At 36.2% G+C, this 21,492-nt stretch overlaps 2 protein-coding genes across 2 annotated transcripts; one reads left to right on the forward strand and one right to left on the reverse strand.

Annotated features, from left to right (window-relative positions):
* Positions 1 to 1,477: 1,477 nt before the first annotated feature.
* Positions 1,478 to 2,854, forward strand: LOC126669489 (uncharacterized). Its single transcript, XM_050362971.2, has 2 exons — positions 1,478 to 2,004; positions 2,454 to 2,854. Exons 1-2 carry the CDS (start codon positions 1,685 to 1,687, stop codon positions 2,515 to 2,517), a joined length of 384 nt encoding a protein of 127 aa, XP_050218928.1. The 5' UTR covers positions 1,478 to 1,684; the 3' UTR covers positions 2,518 to 2,854.
* Positions 2,855 to 3,036: 182 nt separating this feature from the next.
* Positions 3,037 to 5,723, reverse strand: LOC126669488 (receptor-like protein 46). The gene has a single exon (XM_050362970.2). The coding sequence runs from the start codon at positions 5,621 to 5,623 to the stop codon at positions 3,197 to 3,199; it is 2,427 nt and encodes an 808-aa protein (XP_050218927.1). The 5' UTR covers positions 5,624 to 5,723; the 3' UTR covers positions 3,037 to 3,196.
* Positions 5,724 to 21,492: the final 15,769 nt, after the last annotated feature.

Here is a 21,492-nt window from a genome sequence, read left to right on the forward strand (position 1 = left end):
ATTATGATGCTTTTTTAAACAATGATATAATGGTTCTATTTATAATATATATGTGTTACTTTTTCTCTGTATTTGGGCTAATAATCACCCATGCTCCCTGTCTCTTAGAGATTCGATCATAAAACCCCCTGTTGTTTAAAAACGATCACAAAACCCATTAATATTTGTGGCGTTGCTCACAAAACCCCCTGAGACCAAAACAATCGGTGAGTTTTAAAAACAATGGTGACATAGTGGCGATATTGATGTCAGACCTAACAAAATTCTGACCCCATGTCAGCTCATGTCAGGTGTCAGGTGACACCTCATCACAAACCTAAAAAAAACCCAAAATAACCCCAAAATTCAAATAAAAAAATTTAAACTAACCCAACCTAATTAAACTCAACCCTATTAAATTGAAGCAAACCACCCTAATCTACCCACCATTATCTCCGGCCACCACCACCCGCCACTCTTTGGCCACCACCCACCGCCGTCTAAACGGCCGAAATTTGTTCCAACCGTTCTTCAACGAAGAACAAACATGGATATGCATATGAAAAGACTATTTGTAGATAATCAGTGCCCGAGAAGTGCTCATAACTAATCTAGAGACTTCTTTGATTTGTAAAGAACACAAACAATTAGAAAAATCATCTTAATCAAATTTAGTTAATAAGCTTCTTTTCTCTTCCACTAGAGCACAAATCCGCCTATAACAATATTAGTCATCAGGTCCACATGAAAATTTCTTGTAGGCTGCCAATCATTGTTGCAGCACCTCATTATAAACGGAAGCAATTCAAGTTGACATATATTGACAATCCAAAACGTTGTATATTTTACTACAAGAATAATATATATGAAGGGTAAGAAAAAAAATTACTAAACCTCTATAATTATTGTAGCACAAAATGTGATTCCAATATTATAATCATATAAAATTTTGTACATGTTTGTTCTTCAACGAAAAACAGACCCATCTGGGTGTGTTCTTTGTTGAAGAACAGATCTGAAGAACGGCCGGAAAAAATTTCGGCCGTTTAAGCGGCGGGTGGTCATGACCGGAGAGTGGCGGGTGGTGGTGGCCGGATAATGGTGGGTGGGTTAGGGTGGTTTGGTTTGATTTAATAGGGTTGGGTTTAATTAGGTCGGGTTAGTTTAATTTTTTTTGTAATTTGAATTTACGTGTTATTTTATCGTTTTTTAGGTTTGTAATGAGGTGTCACTTGACACTTTGCATGGGCTGACATGGGGCCATATTTTTATTAGGTCTGACATAAATAAGTCGCCGCCATGTCACCATTTTTTCAAAAATCACTGATGTTTTGATCTCAAAAGGTTTTGTGAGCGCCGACACAAAAAATCAGAGACCATGGGTTATTATTAGCCCTCTATTTGTGTGTCTCTCTGTCTTTAATGTTCTCAATCTCACTGATTTGAATTGATTTGTTGATTTATTCAACAAGGGAGGGAGGAAGTAAATAAAGTGAAGATAAAGAGTGGAGGGTATTCTTGTCATTTCAGGGTTTGGTTTGCAGACAAAAACATTTGTTTTGTTGCAAAGCAGAAAACAGAAAAAAGGACTTGTCTTTTTGGTTTTGGTAGAAACAGAGAAAAGGACTTGTAATTAGAAAGATACCCACTTTCTGGTTATCAAAATCCAACTATTTTGGTGATGAAATGGGCTAATGTTTGATACATGAAAAATCAAGAAAGCATAGAGTTGTTGATGAGGGTTTTGTTATGCAAGATCCACTGTCCTCCTTTCAATTGTTTTGCCAACCCTTCTTCCACTTTAATCTATACACAAAAACAAAACAGCCCTCCTGCTCAAACACTTGGTGCTATCAATGGAGTTGAAGAAGAAGAAGAAAAAAGTATAGATGGGAAGCAGCAACCACACCAAGAACTCAAAAGTAGTCTTAAAAATTGTTGTTTTTTGGATTCACACAAGAAGAAAGTGCAGTGGATGGATTTCTTAGGGAAACAACTTGTTTATATTAGAGAATTTGAATCCAGGTTAGTTGGTTTTTAACTTTTAAATTCCAACATTTTATCTGTTCATGGGTACATTAGGATTCTATGCACACTGTTTTTAATGAATAATATGCATATTAAACGCCACGAGAAGTGGCAAAACATCATTTCTCAAAGTTTTCGCACAAGAAGTTTTCGCAAGTTTCCGTGGCGTTTTTTTAGTTCTTGACCAAAATCTTCCAGCTTTAAATATTAATTTGCCATCTTAACTTGCAAGCTCGAAGGACAATTAATACAGAATTTGGTTACTTGATCGAAATTTGGAAGTTTATTGGATTAGTTAATAAAAAAAGTTAAATTTGTGTATTAATGTACATGCAAGTTCAGCAGGAAATTGAACATTAATTTGCTTTGATATGCATGGATTGTTGTGAGCTGATTAAATCCAAATACTACATTGATGATTGACCCCTGGATTTTGTTTTTAATAGTGAAATGGATGATACTGAAAGTGAAGATGAGATGTATAGAGGGTGTTCCTGTGTAATTCTTTGAGCTTCAGTTACAAATAGAAACTCTACACGAGCTGCATTGGAGTCGAAGTCGGGTTTCATTTGATTATTTCCTTTGGCTACGAGGCATCATCCTATGTCGGACTGAAACTTGTCGAAGCCTACATTTTGGTGTTTTGTCTCCAGATTTTAGAAACTCTGGAATCATGTATTCATAAGTTATAACAAATTCATAAAATATTGTTCCGTCTTACGTGCTAATGTAGCCGGAATCAACACATTTTTAGGAGATTGATACAAGTGTTAGTATATTTCTCACAAACATATCATGCTGTTTGTTAATTTTATAAAGTGATAATGAATCTGCACCATATTCTTAATATGTATTTTCAAAAGAGATGTAAATTATTTTATCATAGGAAATGAGCACACTAATTCCTGCCTCTGTTTGGTATCTGAAATCACAAGTTGTGGTTTAGCAATGAGATGAAGTTGGTCAATGTTTGGTGGCCTAATTATGTGTTTGCTTAATTAATTAATTACACGACGATGCATTAAAACATGTTGGGAATCGAAGCAAACATGTTATTTTGCCTCAAGTTTATTATTAAATTGCATTCTAATTATTCCATTGTAAAATTTGTGACTCAATTACATTGGTCTGCTGTACTTCTATTACATATTTGGACTCACCATAGTCATATTGAAGTATCTTGCCAAACTCAAGTCCTCAGCCTTCTGCGTACGCGGCGGCGTGGATTGCGGGGCGGTAGCCACTCAATTAACCGAGTCGCAAATATTATTGCTACGGATGCCAAGAGGCCAACAGAATACCCAATCCCTATTCCTGCCCAAGGAAACCATGAATCCTCTTCTGTTGGCTCTGGAAGTGCAGGTGACTGATCGGTGGGACACGGTATCCTAATCTGCAAACCACACAGTCCACTGTTATTTGCATAATCGATGGGATCGTTCAGCATCGTGCTCATTTGGCCGCCGACTGGAATCTGACCGCTGAGATTGTTGTTGCTCAAACGCAAAGTAGAGAGCTCTTGCAATTTTGATAGCGTGTCTGGAATAGAACCTGATAATTTGTTGTGCGATAAATCTAAGGATTCTACACTCTCTAAATCACCAAAGCTTTTTGGAATCTCACCAGACAAAAGGTTATATGAAACATTTAATAGCTTCAAGCCCTTTAAATGGCCTACTGATGCTGGAATTTCGCCCGACAGTTGATTTTTCGCTAAATCCAAAAACGAGTAGATATCTAGGCTGCGACTTGACAAACCTTGTTTTGAGTTCTTCCAGTTCACCACCAAGTCATTGAACTCGAATGGAAGCGTGAAGAAATCTATGCTTGATGCGGACCGATTTGGTGTTTCTATCATTCCAATTAGGTTCCCAAGCCTGTCAGGAATTCCACCAATAAGTTTGTTGTTTGACACGTCAAGAATTCGAAGGCTTGCGAGGTTAGAAATCTCGTCAGGGATGGAACCACTGAGGGAGTTGTTTCGTAAGTTTAGAACTTGAAGAGATGAGATTTGAGAGAGAAATTTTGGTACTTCACCTGTAATTTTGTTGTCATGGATATCAAAATGCTGAAGCTTAATCAAATTGGTTAGATTCTTGGGTAAATTGCCAGAGAATTTGTTGTTTCCTAGTGAAAGGATCAAAGTTTCTTCAGAAAAGCTGACAGGGATTTCACCTGATAACTCATTAGAAGACAAATCGATGAATGCTAGATATGCATCGGGTTTAAAAACTGGAACTTTTCCTGAAAATTTATTTCCTGACAAATCCATCAGCATAAGTCGATTAATTTCTGAGATGGACTGCGGAATCAGCCCCGAAAAGTTGTTACTAGCCAACATAAAAACGACAATCGCATGAGCATTTCCAATATTCTGTGGCAATTCTCCGGAAAAGTTGTTTCTCGATAAAGCAAGCATAGTTAAACTCAGAGATTCAAATAAACGAGCAGGAAGAGGCCCCGCGAGCCTGTTATCAGACAGAACAATGGCACTGAGGTCCATTTCAGCTAGCCATTGAGGGAATACTCCGTGGAGCATATTCTCACTCAAATCTAAAAGATCAAGATCTTTTTGCGTCGAAATCCATTCCGGAATTTCACCTTCAAGCCTGCAAGATCTCAAAGACAACTGAGTCAAGTTACTCTTCGGTGCTACTAACTCCGCATTGTTAACCCAACTCAGATTATTCCCTCCAACCAAAAGTTCCTCCAGGGTGCTGATATCGAACAACCATATAGGAATTTCTCCGGTGAGTAAGTTATCCTGCAGTCGAAGAATTTTCAACTTGGTCAGATTGCGAATGGACGACGGAATTCCTCCTGTGATCCTGTTGTTGCTCAAAGCAAGAGTGGTCAAATTGGTCAGATCACCTATATCAGTAGGAATCTCCATTGATAAAACATTATCCCTGAAATCCAATACTTGCAACTCCTGCAGGTGAAGAACAGAACGCGGAATCCTACCGACGAATTCATTTCCACGGAGGGTCAGCTGCTGTAAATTGGTCAGATTTCCAATTTCTTGAGGAATAATTCCTGTTAAAGAATTATCATCCAGCTTGAGCACCCTCAAGTTTTTGAGAGAAGCCAGTTTGGCAGAGAGAATACCATTAAAAAGGTTGGTACTGAGATCAAGATACTGAAGATACTTCAGTTGAAAAATCTGTGGAGGAATGGGACCAGTGAAATGGTTGAGCAGCATATCAAGATGAACCAAGAGGGTAAGATTGGTAAACATGGAGGCTGGAATTTCACCCTCAAAGTTATTAGAAGAAATGTCAAGAAACATTAAACTTGGAATTCGAAAGAGAGGGGATAGAAGTGAAGCAGGAAGTGGAATCGGGTTAGTGGATCCGACGATGGAATGAAGAGAAAGAGAAGCTACTGATGAGTTGGATTTACAGCCCACCATTTCCCATTGGCAGCAGTCTGTATCTGAAGTCCAAGAATCCAACCCGAAAAGAAAATAATCCGACGAAGACGAAGACGAAGAGTTGAGAGTTTTGATGATTAAGGTTTTGAATGTAAGAAGGGCTTGTTTCTGATCATCAGGACACGCAAGACAAGGGATGAGGAACAACAACACGGACACTGTTAGCAGCATTAGCTTCGCCATTACTAAAATGTTGTTTTCTTGTTTGGAGTTATAAGCAGTGCTTAAATCACTTCACATTACTTTTATTTTTGTCATACAATTTTGATATTACATTTTGTTTTGTGGCGTCGACCTGAAGTCAATGCGCAAAAACCCAATCAAACATTATAATGGAACTGGAACAAAACAAAGGGTCAATTCACCCCCGACTTGACGCAAAAGTAAAAGGTCATTTTCAGCAAAATAAATATAAAATTTTTACTATTTTGATATCAAATCAGTTTCTTGCTCTAAAATTCAAATACACCAACTGAAATTCATAAAAGAGCAAATTGGAGAGTAATAAATGCCAATATAGGCCTAATCTGAATGGTTAAGGCGTCTCTAAGTATATCGAGAAATTGTGGGTTCGAACCATGACTCGATAACTAACAACTAACATGAGACTCTAAATAGTCGATTTCACCTTTGATTAAAAAAAAATAATAATAAACCAAATAATAGTGAGGCCATGTGATAAACTTTTGGCATCTTTCCAAGTCGCTGCATGTCCTCATATAGTAAGGTCTAGACAACAACTATTCTCCATCGGAACACACTGCGACAATTCAACGCAACCAAAGACTCAAAAGCAAAAAGACTTCAACCACACAAACTAAAAAACAGAGTTCATATGTAAAGCTGAGAAAATATAACTAAGATTGTTAGATTTCTGTCACTCTTCGCTTATCCATAGTTTCTTTTAGTACTTTGTCTTAAATTAATAGGCACTATTCGATGTTTTTTTGTCCCAAATTTTAGGCAGTCATTTATTGCGTAAATGATAAATTTCACTGATACCCTCATTAATTATACTCTCTCCGTCCCAAAACAATAGTCTACTTTCTCCTTTTTACGCAGTTTAAGAAATATAATTAATACTTTAACTTTTCACAAATTTATCTTTATTTTTCCTATAATACCTTATTAAATGTTATGACTATAGGCTAATAGCAATAAATGATACACTTTAAATAAGGACAATATGGAAAATAAACATTCTAAATTGTGATTTATAAAAAAAGTGGAGTATAGTTTTGGGACAAAAAAGAAAGAAAGTGGACTATTATTTTGGGATGGAGGGAGTATTATATTACATAAAAACAGAGCAATTGTCAATAAAAGGCAAAGTCAACACTACGTTAAATAAGGACAAGTGTTATACATTTTTATAAAATTACTCATTTTACATATATTTGGTAAATTTCTATATTTGCCTAAACTGCCTATCAATTTAGGACAGTTAAGCATACAGTTAGTTTGTAGTTAACGGCTGCTAGTGAACAATATATAGAAAATAGTTGTTAGGTATTAAATCAATAATCATCTTACTTCGTCCTAATGTCTTAAAAAATATATCATATTCTAACCTTTTAAAATCATCAATTATATTCTATTTTCTCATTCCCATTTTCAAATATATCCATTTTTTTAGATTTTTTTAAATTGGACCTTTTTACTTGAAAAAAAATATTCAAATAGATCTGTCATATTTCGTATATAGTCTAGATAGGCCCTTAATGAAAAAATGAATTCAAATAAATCATTTGATTTTAAAAAATAAAAATGTTTTTTACACAAATAACCAAGATTGAGTAAAAATTTACTTTACAATTCCATGTTTGACATTTCAAAACTAGCATACACGGAAAAATTTATTACTTTTATACCGTTCATATAAATAGAACCCTAATAGTACAAACCCTCTTAATTATAATTATTTTCTCTCTCCTCAAATTTCTCTCTCTTTTCTCTCTCAACTCATCTTTCACACAATTCTCAGGACTTAAGTAGCAATTTGCCCCTTCAACTTGTAAACAATGGGCAATTAACACATAAATTAACTTTGTTGGCAAATTAGTACACGAACTTGGTGATTATGGGCAATTAGCCCATTTTAACAAATTAACTTACAAGTTAAGGTGCAAATTGCCAATTTAAGAGACAATTAACTTACATATTTAGGGGGCAAATTGTCAAAATGGGGAAAATTGCCCATAATTACCAAGTTCGTGTATTGATATGCCCATAGAATTAATTTATGTGTTAATTTCCCATTGCTTACAAGTTGAGGGGGCATATTGCCACTTAAGTCCAATTCTCAGATCTGTTCTTCGCACCGTTCTGCCTTCTTCTCATCGTCATCTTTCTTTATCGTTTTGATTGCAGATCATAAATTTATTGTTCTTTTTTTTTTCGGATATGTAATTTTTTTATTTTTTTACTGTTTTTTTCACCATTAAACATGTATAAATATTATCTTTAACGAATCTAATACTCATTTCATGCCGTGGAAAATATTGTTATGATTTTATGGAATAAAATTCTGTTATTTTTAGCATTTTTCTTATGTTTTGTTGTATTTCTGCGTTTTTTTATTCTGCAACTCGATTTCCTGATGATGGTTGATTGCTGAATTGGGTTAGTTGATCCGACGATGGAATGAAGAGAAAGAGAGGCTACTTATGAGTTGGATTTACAGCCCACCATTTCTCATTGGCAGCAGTCTGTATCTGAAGTCCAGGAATCCAACCCGCAAAGGAAATAATCTGACGAAGAAGAAGAGTTGAGAGTTTTAATGATTAAGGTTTTGAATGTAAGAAGGACTTGCTTCTGATCATCAGGACACGCAAGACAAGGGATGAGGAACAACAACACAAATACTGTTAGCAATTGTAGCTTCCCCATTACTAATATTTTCTTTTCTTGTTTGGAGTTATAAGTACTGCTTAAATGAATTCACATTACATTTTGGCCATGTTTGGTTCATGGAATGTAATAGCATGGAATGGAATAGCTATTCCATAAGAATTGGAATAGTTATTCTTTAGTTTTTAAGAGGAGTACTTATTCCACAAAATCATGGAATAGCAATTCCGTGGAATACTTATTCCATGAACCAAAGCAAAGAATTTTCATTCTATACGGAAAAACTATTCCATTCCGCACCTATTCCATGAACCAAACATGTTTTGTGGCGTCGACTTCAAGTCAATGACATAGCTTATGGCCCGAAAACCCCAATTAAACATAATAATGGAACTGGAACAAAGGGTCAATACACCCCAAACTTGATGCAAAATATTAAAAAGGTCATATTTAGCAAAATAAGTATAAAAAAAAACTAAAATATTTACTATTTTGATATCAATTCAGTTTCTTGCTCCTCTTCTTCGGCTACGAGGCTTCTCCTCATAGCCGGAATAAAAAAATCAAAAAAATTAAAAAAGATTTTAAAAGACCCTTAGGTTAATTAGAATTTAGTTATGATTAATTAGTGTTTAAATATGATTAATTAGATTAATTTAATGTTAATAAGAAACCCACTCTCCAATTAAGGTGTCACGTCAGCATAGTGGGGGTTTTTGACCCGGTTTTGCCAAGTTCAGGATAAAAATTATCCGGTTTTGCTAATTTGAACGTTTTTGATACTTTACTCCAAATTCAGGAGGTAAAATGATCCTTTGTTCTAAAACAAATAATAGTGAGGCCATGGGATAAACTTTTGGCATCTTTCCAACGCCCCGCTATGTCCTCATATAGTAAGGTCTAGACAAACTACGAGAATTCAACACCAAAGAGTCAAAAACAAAATGATTTGAATAACACAAATTGGAAAACAGAGTTCATATGTGCTAAGAAAAAACAATTAAGATTGTTAGATTTCTGTCCATGTTCGCTTATCGTTAGTTTCTCCAAGTATTAGTTAAGCATACAGTTAGCTTGTAGTTAGCAGCTTTTAGTAAACAATATATAGAAAATAGTTGTTAGGTATTAGATCAATAAGAGAATTCATGTGATATTGAAAGACAATGTATAAAATGTGTGATATCCTTCGCATTTATGAAAAGGAATCGGGACAACAAGTTAACCTTCAAAAATCAGAGATTTCATTTAGCTCAAATCAGAGGAGCGCAGGAACCAAATAAGAGAAATATTTGACGTGCAGGAGGTTGGCCATCTTCCGAAATATCTCTGCCTCCCTACTTCCATTGGCAAGTCCAAAAAACTTATATTTGGGACTCTGAATAACATATCTCCACGAGGGTACTGATTAAAGCTGTTGCGCAGGATATACCCACCTATATTATGAGTTGTTTTCTCAATCCCAGACGCTTTGAGAGGAGTTTCAGAGTTTCGTGGGTTGTTTTTGGTAGGGAAATAATTACGATCAAAATAAAATTCATTGGATGAATTGGGAAAAGCTCTGTGTGCCTAAGTTAGAGGGTGGTCTGGGTTTCGGAAATTCTATGCTTTTAATCGTGCTTTATTGACGAAGCAAATGTGGCGGCTTTTTTCTAACATGGATTCACTGCTTGTAAAGGTTATTAAAGCTAAGTGGTACCCTCGTGGAGATGTGTTATCGGCAAGTGTTGGTTATGACCCAAGTTATTTTTGGCGAAGTCTTTAGGAAGCAGCTATCTTGCTTAAAGAGGGCCTAGTTTGAGAGTGTGGAATGGTTTTGATGTTTCGGTTTGGGAAGATAAATGGATTTTTGATACCACATTTTGTCGCCCCCTGGTGGTAAGAAATATTTCGCCAGAAGCTCGTGTAAGCTGCTTTATTGACCAAGAGCTGCATACATGGAGAGAGGATGTGGTTAGAGCTACTTTATTACTCTTTGAAGGTACTCTTATTCTTAGTATGTAGTGAGTAACAAAAGTTATGCAGCCACTCTTTTTTCGATGCACACTAACAATGGAATTTATTCAGCTAAATCATTTTATCATGTGAGCATGCATTTAATGGCAGATAATAGAGATTTTATAGGCTTTTCAGGAATGTAGTTGGGCATGTGGTATTTGGCTTAGCTCTTCTCTTGGAGCTCTTATGGAATTTATTCCCTCCCCGGATATTCAGACTTGGTACAGAAATATGGAATTGCAACTTAACAAGGAAGACACGAGCAACTTCATTATCATCCTCTAGCAGATAAGGACGTCGAGGAACGCGCTCACACACGAAGGAAAAGCATAGTTTATTGTTATGGTCTTATCGCGTTGTAGCAGCGATGAAAAGAATACAGCAGGTCAGCCTGCTCATGGAGGTTAGCAAACTGAAGGTCCTTAATGGAGAGCTCTGGCGGATAATGTGTTCAAATTGAACTCTTATTTAACAGTACTTGGAGAAGGTTTGTCAACAGGTCTTGGCATGATAATTCGCAACATGTTTGGGCAAGTTATGGTGTGTGCGGGAAAAAGTATGACTGCTGTACAAAGTGTTGAAATTGGAGAAAGCTTGGCCATCTTGTTTGGATTGAAAATAGCACTAGATTGTGGTTTCTTGGATATTATTTGTGAAAGTCGTGCGTTATCGGTTATTCATAAGTTGAGGGAGAGGAACTAGGACCATACTCGTCTCGGTTTATTGCTTGATGACATTTTCAGTTTATTGCCGCGTTTTAATAGCATTAGTTTTATTTTTACTCGTAGAGATAATAACAAAACCACTTACTCTAAATTGTGAGATTTTATTATTGTAGACAGACTTGTTTATATTGTAGGCTCCTATACTTTTTCATTTTACAACTGTAGGATATAGAAAAAAAATTCAATGTGATAGATTCTACAGAGATTTATGAAGTGAAAAAAAAAAGTAAAGATGAAGCATTACCTATAAAAGTAATAGAAAAGAAGCAAAAGTTGCAGAAACAACTAGTATAGTTTGATTGTACAAATTAGGTTTTTCATTTTAGGGTTAATTGCAAATGCATACACGAACTTTACTCTAATTTGCAATTACAACATAAACTTTGAAACTTGGCAATGTCAGTAACCAACTTTCATTTTTTGGCAAATTGGTACACCGACCAATCACGCAACGACACATGGCGGTATATTACAATGTCCACGTTAGTGTTTTTCGTGTTTGATGTATCGATTTGCTAAAAGTGTAAAGTTATTTACTAACATTGCTGTAATACCCCAAATATTTTAGAATAATTAAGTCGTGCCACGTGTCGTAAAATTCTGATAAATTAAATTAAGATGGATTTAATTTAATGATATCGGGAATTTAAAGTAATTTTTATTGAGCGGATTAACGGGATTAAAGTAAAAGGCTTAGAAAATTTATATAAAATAAATTATAAATCTCAAGGTGATAATTATTTCGTCAAGGTGTGCGAAATGTTTTATGGTATGTGTGGTAAAAGTTTCGGGTCAATTGGAGACCTTTTAAAATTTGGACGCGGATGCGTTTAGGACTAAAATTGTAAATTTTGAAAAGTTTAAGGGCTAAAGTGTAAATTAGTCAACTGAGCCTCCAGAATAGGAATTAGAGGATTATTGACGGAAAATAATAATTTTGGAGTCGTATTATTTATTTGGGTATAAATAATACGTATGTAATTGAATTAGAAGAAACAGTTAATCATTAGGTTATAATAGAAAGTTTAATAGAGAATTGGTTTAAGTTAAAGAAATGAAGGATTAAAAGAGTACATTAGTCGAATATATATATAACCTTCATCATTAAGGAGGAAAGCTCCAGGAGCTTATATTAGATACCTTCATTTCCTTTTCATCGTCGCTTTTGTACGGTTCGTCGCGCGGTTTCCGTTTCTCGTCCATTTCCGACGTTCTATAGCTCGAAATGATCGTATTTCGATGAAGAATCACGGTAAGCTCGACGTTTTCTTATTTGGATGAGTAAATTTAAAGTTATATCGAGTTAAAGTTTTAGGCCACGGAATGATATAATCGTTTTAATGGTTTTGAGATTGATTTATTGCGTTTAAAGCTTAGAATAAGCGTTTTGGCTGAGTTTGGAGCGTTTTTACGCTAATAGCACGTCGGAACGCCCCGGAAAACGATTTCGGGGATCGTGCATGATCGTGCACACGAGGTGCACGAACGTGCACCTGTGTGTGGTGCACGACCGTGCACCAGCAGGACGTGCACGATCGCGCACCCCAATGCACGAACGTGCACCTGGATCCTTTCGTCCTATCATATTGTTTTGAGACCTTGCTCCATGTTTGCGTATCGAGATTGAAATCAATTGAATATCGATTAAGTTAATACGTTAACCTAACGAGGTTAAAAGAGATTTGATTTAAAAGGGATATTTTGAACCGTAAACGAATTAGATATCGTTTATCATGATACACGTGAGAAGCACGATAATCGATAGAGTAACATGTCGTGTCCCACATCTAGAGTCAATCCTAGAATAGGATTCTGACGTGAGTCAATTATTTTGAATTAGCTTTTGATCCGGCAAGGCAAGGAGCCGCTGGACCAGGAGCTCGGGAAGCTAGACGTTTTTGAACACAGGAGTATTTTTGGATAAGCGGTCACTGTGAGTTTATACGATTTGCTTTTTAAGTATTTATTTAAGCAATTATTTTATATTGCTTTATGTTTGAATTGCATGTTTTATATGCGGAATTTTTATATGATTTACGCATACGCTTGATTTGAAACCAGTATTGATCCGATGGAACGTGCTACCTATTGAGCGGCAATAGGACTTCGTGATCACCAATTTTGATTTGATACAACTGTGAGTTGATTATGATTATGAAATTAGAGATTTGATGTACGATTTCGATATGAGTGAGCACTCGGTTACGGTGTAACCTAGAGTCCCCGTATCTAGTGGGTTGGACCCACCAGTGAGTTGGACTCACAACTTGATATTAATGATTGGGTTGCATGATTGATAATTAGTATGTTTGAGGATTAGGGTTTCAGTCGGATCCTATACTTGGCGGCATGAGGTTTGAACGTTATTGCATTGTTTTATATTTTACATGAATACTTATTAGTAAATGTATGAACTCACTTAGTATATTCCCATATACTGACCCCTCACAGTCTTTCTTTCAGGTCAAAGCGTTTTAAAGGACGGACTTCCTTTCCTTGTTCCGGAAGTCTATTATAGTGAAAGAGTATGTCAAGGGAAGTTCCTTCATAGAGCTGCAGTAGTCGGTAGATGTCTGTATAAGAAGTAAGATTTTAATTCAAACGGTATATTTAAATGGGCAACTCTGATTTGATATAAAAGTATATATGTATATATTATTCTTTTATAAAGATCGTATGTTAACCGTTTGATTACTTTAACCTTTTGCCATGAATGGAATTGGTCAAGATATTGATTAGAGACAGGGAAGTGCTGGACATGAGATGTCGCTAGGTAAGACCCTAGTCTATAAGAACGATTCGCGATGTTTTTCAGAAAGCAATAAAGATATTTTGATATTTATAATAATAAAGTTTAAAAAGGTTTTCTGAAAATGTTTTATATAAACTAATATATTTAATTCGCGAAAAATTTATAGAAGTTTTAGGCTTGCTACGGGTTCTGGAGCTACCACTCCCGTTCCCTAGCGTCGGTCTCGGCTCGACAAATTGGGTCGTGACAATTGTGGTATCAGAGCAGTTGGTCCAGGATACCACTGTTTTTGTGTGCGCGTCTACCTAGGAGCTACTGCAGCACATAGGGATTCGAGACATGTCTTGATCAGTTTTCGTTTGATCTTAAGATTTTAATTCTCCTCCCTACGATATGAGTCTGTTAGTATGATTGATAGGATTGTTAGACGATATACGTATGCAAAAATATTCTGCTTATGTAAGAATGATCGATATATTATATGATCGTTGCGTATGATCACGTACGAGGTGGACAGTCGACATTATGCAACGCGATGACGAGGCTAGCGTGCTAAGTATCATATGGTATTGCGATACCATCAAAGTTATGCGATATACGCGCTAATAGATGATCGATAATGAAACGTGGATCCAGAGGAATGGAAGAATTTCCCAAGTTACAGAGTTTAAGGTTTAGAGAACTTACAAGGTAAAAGATTTGTGATTTACAAAGATTAACTGTTTTAATGATTTTGAAAGTATAATTGTGCCTAGATTCGATATAGTAATATACTATTGCCATGACATGAATAGAATTGCATCACTACATACACATTAAGTGAAAAGAATAGAAACTGAATTCATACATTAGTAGGACACGCATCATATGCATTATTCTCAGATAAGGGGTAAGTTATGGCAACTCTTTATGGATGAGAGACGTCATCACCCTAGTGCACAATTATAGTAAAGCATAAAGAATTTAAATATGAATTTTGTAAAAGAGTCAGTTTCTTTGGATTTCAAAGATTTCGAAATGGTTGCAACCATAATTGTTTTGATGTGAGTAGACCTAGACTGGAACTCTGTAACGAAGGGGAAATGTTCGAGATCTACCTACAAGCAACTCCCGAAGGTACAAAGAACGTGCACGCGAACGCGAGCAAGAAGTTATACTTCGGAAAGACACGAGGGTAGTTATAGGTCTACTACCTATTATAAGATTAGAATATAAGATTTGCCTGGAATGGCTAAGTATAATCCATTGACCAGAGAACTAAGATGTCGCTATTTTGGAACGAAGTGATTAAAACTCTGTATAATATGACGATAGAAAGGCAAAAAGTGATAATTGAACTTAGAAAGCAATTATTGGCTGAAATACAAGAGATGTGAAGATAATATCTATGAAAGGAAAATGTGAATTTTATGCGATATCAGAAGATTGTTAAACCAACATATCTTTTGATTGAACCGTCAGATCGGTTTAATACCGAAGTACAATATTCATAAGAAGGTTAACTAGGAGTTGACCGTTGCGATTGTCGAACGGAGAACTAAGCGACAGCTTCATAAGATTATTCGTAGGAGACTTATACGGTTGGAAGTAACCAACCTAGCCAACATACTATGAAAGTATAAGAAGTAAAGACGTAAGATATGTAGCAAATGTGAATGGGATGACAAATAGGACTAATAAAGTTAAAGGATGGATTGTATATGTGATTGCGTGAATTATGTTAAGGAGTTAGAAACCCGTGTAAAGAGCTGTGCATTTGGGCATTCTGACCAACAAATTGAAGAATAAGGACATGTACACGAAGTATAAGGTCACGGGATGAAGGTAAGGAGGATAAAGCGCGAAGAGCATAGTACGAGAGCTATGCGATGTTGATGATGATTCTCAAAGGAAGATGTGGACGTCACATGTGAAAAGACAACATACGTCTCATGACGAGGACTGTACCAGACGGATACAAATTAAGAGTTCCATATCTTAGGGCTGACGAATAAGTCAAAGTAAATTAACACTTAGAATACGTAATATGTTACGAACAAAGATGCTTGGATAAGGATGTTACGATAAGCGAATAAGTAAGTCGACAATATATAGAAGGGGATTAAACTATGATGGGAGTAAAAGAGAAAGAAAGATATATAGCTAACAAGGATAAAAATATCCTAAGGTTTGATACAAGAAGTGTCAACGAATGAGAAATGTTACTATGGATTAAGTACACAGATATAAGAATATCTCCCATTGGACATAACTGGGCAAGTGAAAAGAAAGATGTATAACGAACGAGTCAAAGAAGGAGAATGAATAGTTAAGATTAGAATACCAAAAGTGAAATTGTAATTCAAAGGCATTGATCGAAGTTCAAGGTATATTAGTTGAAACTAAAGAGAGGGCATCGTACTAACAGGCGAAATGATGAGTTCAACATCATGTAGTTTTAAGGTTAAGAGATGCATTAACTGTATCTAGAATAGAATAGCAAATGATGACATAGATCATTTTGGGGTATGGCCAAGAGTTTATTAATGATTTATAAGTACTTAGGACGAAAAGAAAGGATACGTGGAACGATAATGATTGGCATTTCAATTTTCAAGAGATAGATGGAGTGAGATCAAACATTCTAATGACAGCGATTGTTGTCTAGGATCCAAGATATCTCGCGAGACATCTAGGACGAATCAAGACGATTAAATAGACAAGTGACTAGCATGAGGAAAAGATACAAAAAGTGTTATGAAGGTCGAGTATAAGATTCAACATGGATTTTATCGAAGAATCAAGAAGTTTTAGAGGAATCTGAAAATAGGAGATTTAAATTAGTTTCACTGACATAACGAATGTCCGTGATGGATTCATCCCATGGGTATAAGTGAATAGTAATGTATTGGATGTTAAGGTGATCTAGAGGAAAGAACGTCTAAGATTTTCATTAAGGATTGGAAATGTAATAACAAAAAGTGGAATGCAAACACGACGACAAAGAAGTATATGGAAAAAATTATGAAAGCTACAAGATAGGTAGTACTAATAAATGAAATTAAGGGATATGAAAGGATGTAATGAGTTGCAATAAGAGTGAATAGTGAATAAAAGTATTTATAAAGAGTTCGAGTACAAGAAAAAGTACAAGAAGAAAATGAAGGTTATTATAGAAGTTTATAAACGTCATTTATATGATTTCAAGCGTAAGCTATCTACTGATTCATAAATCAACGTGAGGCGAATGGTTTTAACAAAGGACGTATGATAGAAAAGAGGCAAAGTACCTATCGAAAATAATAGATGAATAGCCAGATTAACTAATTAAGTCTAATACTTTCTTAGAACCAAAGAGCTAATGAAGAATCGAACCATGATTATTCAAGAATCTATAAGAACAATAATGACATGAGAGTATAACAACATGAGAATTAATATCGGATTAACATTTAATGTCATTAGATAAGGAATGTCTAATGAAAACAATAAGTTACTAAGATAAAAAGCTATTGAAAGAATATAAAAGAACAACGATACTTCGAGAGATATATCAAAGTAACATGATGAATGTTTGTAGCTATTGACAAGGATGGGCTACAAAACTAATCTACGAATTTGGAAATTGGAAATAAAATCATAATGAAGGAAAAGTAACACTAACTAGAGGAATGAATGAAGTCAAAGGATCGAGAAATAAGGTACGCCAGGAAAGGCAAATACTAAACATATCAAGTAATGCCAAGAGTGCATTCAACTTCATGAGATTAGAAAATCATGAAGTGTGAAAAGGAAATATAGATTTAGACGATACGAGTTTAGGAAAACGTATACGGACAGTACAATAAAGACAAACGCTCAAAAGAGATTTGACTTATGATACAAGATCATGAAGTCAATAAGTTAACCAAGGAGAGTGTCGATAAGAAACAAGGACATAACATCATTTCACTCTACGATATAGAGTAAAGTTATATATTATAATAAGATAGATAACAATAAGATGACAAACATAAGATTAAGAGTAGAGCTACAAGTGAGACGATTACTGTGGGTAAGTAATTTGAGTAATGCAAGTAAGGAACCTTGCTACAGGAAAGTAAGTAGGAAGCCGACAAGAAATGAAGACATATGGAATTTCAAAGAACACGATGGATTTTAAAACAACGATAATGTATGGTAGTTGTATAAGTAAATGTTAATAGAAAATTGTGATCAAGGTATTGATGAAATAAGGAACAAGATATTAAGTAACTTCTAATGGAAGAGTAACCGCAGTACGCCATAAGTGAAATAATTACTTCTAGCAAGTAATTTGAAGTACGCAAACAAGAGAATCTAATACCAGTAAGCTTAACCCAATAACGTCAGATAAAGGAAAAAGCGGTACGTGTGAAATGCATGCAATGATGGTAACGACATTTAAACGCAACCCCGCTATCAAGAAAGTTTATCAGGATGGTAAGTTGAGGACAAGACCTCAAGTCTTTACAAAGGAAGGTAATACTTGGTGGGTAAAAGTATTAACGGAATAAAGTAAATGAGAAAGACTTATGAAAATTCGAGGACGAATTTTTATAAGGGGGAAAGAATGTAATACCCCAAATATTTTAGAATAATTAAGTCGTGCCACGTGTCATAAAATTCTGATAAATTAAGTTAAGATGGATTTAATTTAATGATATCGGGAATTTAAAGTAATTTTTATTGAGCGGATTAGCGGGATTAAAGGAAAAGGTTTAGAAAATTTATATAAAATAAATTATAAATCTCAAGGTGATAATTATTTCGCCAAGGTCCGCAAAATGTTTTATGGTAGGTGTGGTAAAAGTTTCCGGTCAATCGGAGACCTCTTAAAATTTGGACGCGGATGCGTTTAGGACTAAAATTGTAAATTTTGAAAAGTTTAAGGGCTAAAGTGTAAATTAGCCAATTGAGCCTCGAGAATAGGAATTAGAGGATTATTGACAGAAAATAATAATTTTGGAGTCGTATTCTCTGCTTTCTTCTTCTTCTGGCCGCCGTTTTTGATTTTCATCCCATTTTCTGCCGCCGTCCATTTCCTCCCGTTGCCGTCCGTTTCTTCCCGCTGCCGTCCATTTCCTCCCACTGTGCCGTTCATTTCCTCCCGCTGCCGACGTCCATTTCCTCCCCCTTCCGTCCTTTTCCTCCCGCTGCCGTCCGTCTTCCGCTTTCCTTCCGGTAAGCCTCTCCCTTTATTAGTTTTGCTGTTCTTTTGTTTATTTAGTTGTAATTGTTATTTTATTTGTTTTAGATTTAGATTTTTCTTCTCCGGCCACCAACTGCTGCTACCAACTGCCGCCACCTCCTTTTCTGACAACCACCATTCTGGAAAACCGGGGTAGGGCGATGGTTCGCCCAAACCCTAGCAGGTATGATTACAGTTTTTGTAATTTGTGTGAATTGTGATATGGAATTAATATGTAAGGTAAATAATGCTTCTAAAATCACAGGACATTGTTGCTGGACTCTGGGCCTGTTTCTCATGCTATCCAGGATATTTTCAGGCAGTGCTGGTTCGAGACTGGATCAGCATGGCGCTTTCTGACATCGGACCAGAGGGAGTTCTATTTTCAAGAATTTCAGGTAATTAAATTTTCAGTTTAATATATTTAAGTTTTGATATTTGTGAAAATTCTAACTCAAAGCTCATGTTATTACTGTTTGCAGAAAAAGTTCTGGTGGGATAACTCGGCGTACAACGAGGAGGTCATCAGACAGGTCTTCATGACCCATGCAGCCACCCGCTACAAAGACAACATCCATAAGATGAGGAAAACGCAAAAGAAGCATACATCTGTGAACCAGGAGATCTGGGATGCCTGGAATGCATTTTGGGACACAGAGAAGGAGAAAAAGAAGTCTGAGACAGCCCGGGCAAACTGGATGAGTGAGCCGGCGGGCCGGTTCTGGACATGTCCGCCATACCGGGGGATCTCGCTCCGCTATCAAGCATATGGATGTGATGGTTTTTTTCTAATCAATAATTAAATTACTTAAATAACGTATTTGTTTTATTTTCATATTTAATAAAATTGTATTTTTCTGATAGGCTAAGGAGCTCGGCCGGAAGCCGTCTGCGACAGAGCAGTACAGTCGCCTTCACTCCACGAAGGCTGAGAAGAAACCGGTCGACAAGAGGGCTCAGGACATGACTATAAGTCCTTATCACATTAAAATTCTATAAGTTGTGTATATAGGCTTAAGTGTTGAATATATTATACCTGTTAAATAGCTTAAGTGTTAAACTGTATAGATTGTGTAGGCTTAACGTTTGTGTAATTAGAATTTAATATTTGGTTGGTTGGGTTATATATTGTAATTTTCTTGCAGGACTTCCCTGAAAAACGGGTGATGCTCATATTACAGAGGAAATGCTGCCGAAATTTCCTTAATAATTAGAATTATTTATAAAGTGTTATGTTTTTTTATTTGTTATAAAACTAAACTGATATGTTTTGTAATTGTTTTGTACGTAGGACGCCATCGCTGAGAGGCTTGCTGCTGCGACACAGTCGCCGACCGGAGAGGGTAGCACCTCGAGTCCTGTGGATGAGACGGAGCTATTTCTGGATATCGAGGGCGTCAACAAGAAGCACCGAGTGTACGGCCTCGGTTCGGCTAGCAGCAGGTGTGCAGGCCCGAGTATCATGCCGCAGCGAGGTAGCTCATCAAGGACATCACAGCAGGCGGACGAGGAGGTCGAGCGCCGTGTGCAGGCTGGCATCCAGGAGGGCCTGCGTCAGGTTGAGGAACGGTTGGCGGCGCAGCAGACGAGCATGGCGCAGATGATCCGTGATGAGATTGCAAGGATGAAGCCAAATCTCCCTCCACAGTATCAGCCACAGTTTCCACCTCCCCCGCCAAACGGGGGCGACACTACAGATTTGTAATGTCCTGTTAGTTTTGTTTATGAATACGATTTTGTTTGAAACGATATTATATGTATACTTTGATATTTTATTTAATATATATATACTTTTATTAAGTTTCAATTAGGTGTGATCTAAAATAAAATGTAATTATTGTATTTAGCAGGTTTGAAACGTCACGGAAATATAAAAAACAACGGAAAAACGGCACGAATCTGCCGAAAATGGCCTTTTTTGGCGACGGAAATTCTATTTCAGCGACGGAATTATCCTCGCCAAATGGTTAAAATTGAGACCAAATGGCCACGTCTTAGTGACGGACGTATCCGTCGCTAAATATATAAATAGCGACGGACAGTCGCTAAGACGTGACCATTTGGTCTCAATTTTAACCATTTGGCAACGTATAATTCCATCACTTCTGTCGCTAAATTTGCCACGGATTGCAACAATCGGTCGCTACTTGTTTAGCGACTGATACGGTTGCGATTGCATCCGTCGCCAGTCTGTCGCTAAATGTCTTTAGCGACGGAATTATTGGGTTTAGCGACGGAAATTTGCGTCGCTAAACCACTGTTTTCTTGTAGTGATTGCTGATGCATAAAAAATACATAAATGATACATATCTAAATATTTTTTGAAATGTTGACCTATGCTGATGTGTGACTGACGCACGTGTAAGACGCGCGTCAGACGCGTTTTGACAGTTGTTTGACGCGTTTAGACGGTTGTTTTGCACGTTTGTTTTGCTTTTTTTCATTTGAATAAGACACGTGTCTCTTATTTAGTAGTTAGGTATAACATGTAAACTTTTTAAATTTTTAGGTACTAGTGTAATAAATGAGTTTAGTTAGCATT

Source organism: Mercurialis annua, linkage group LG2, assembly GCF_937616625.2.
Source record: "Mercurialis annua linkage group LG2, ddMerAnnu1.2, whole genome shotgun sequence".
In the NCBI taxonomy this organism is placed as follows: Eukaryota; Viridiplantae; Streptophyta; class Magnoliopsida; order Malpighiales; family Euphorbiaceae; genus Mercurialis; species Mercurialis annua.

What these genes read in the sequence shown, in the direction of transcription:
- LOC126669489 (XM_050362971.2), top strand. Translation starts at nt 1,685, where the DNA reads ATGAAAAATCAAGAAAGCATAGAGTTGTTGATGAGGGTTTTGTTATGC. An exon ending in ATTAGAGAATTTGAATCCAG is followed by an intron (nt 2,005 to 2,453) that starts GTTAGTTGGTTT and finishes TGTTTTTAATAG; the next exon opens with TGAAATGGATGATACTGAAA.
- LOC126669488 (XM_050362970.2), bottom strand. Translation starts at nt 5,623, where the DNA reads ATGGCGAAGCTAATGCTGCTAACAGTGTCCGTGTTGTTGTTCCTCATC.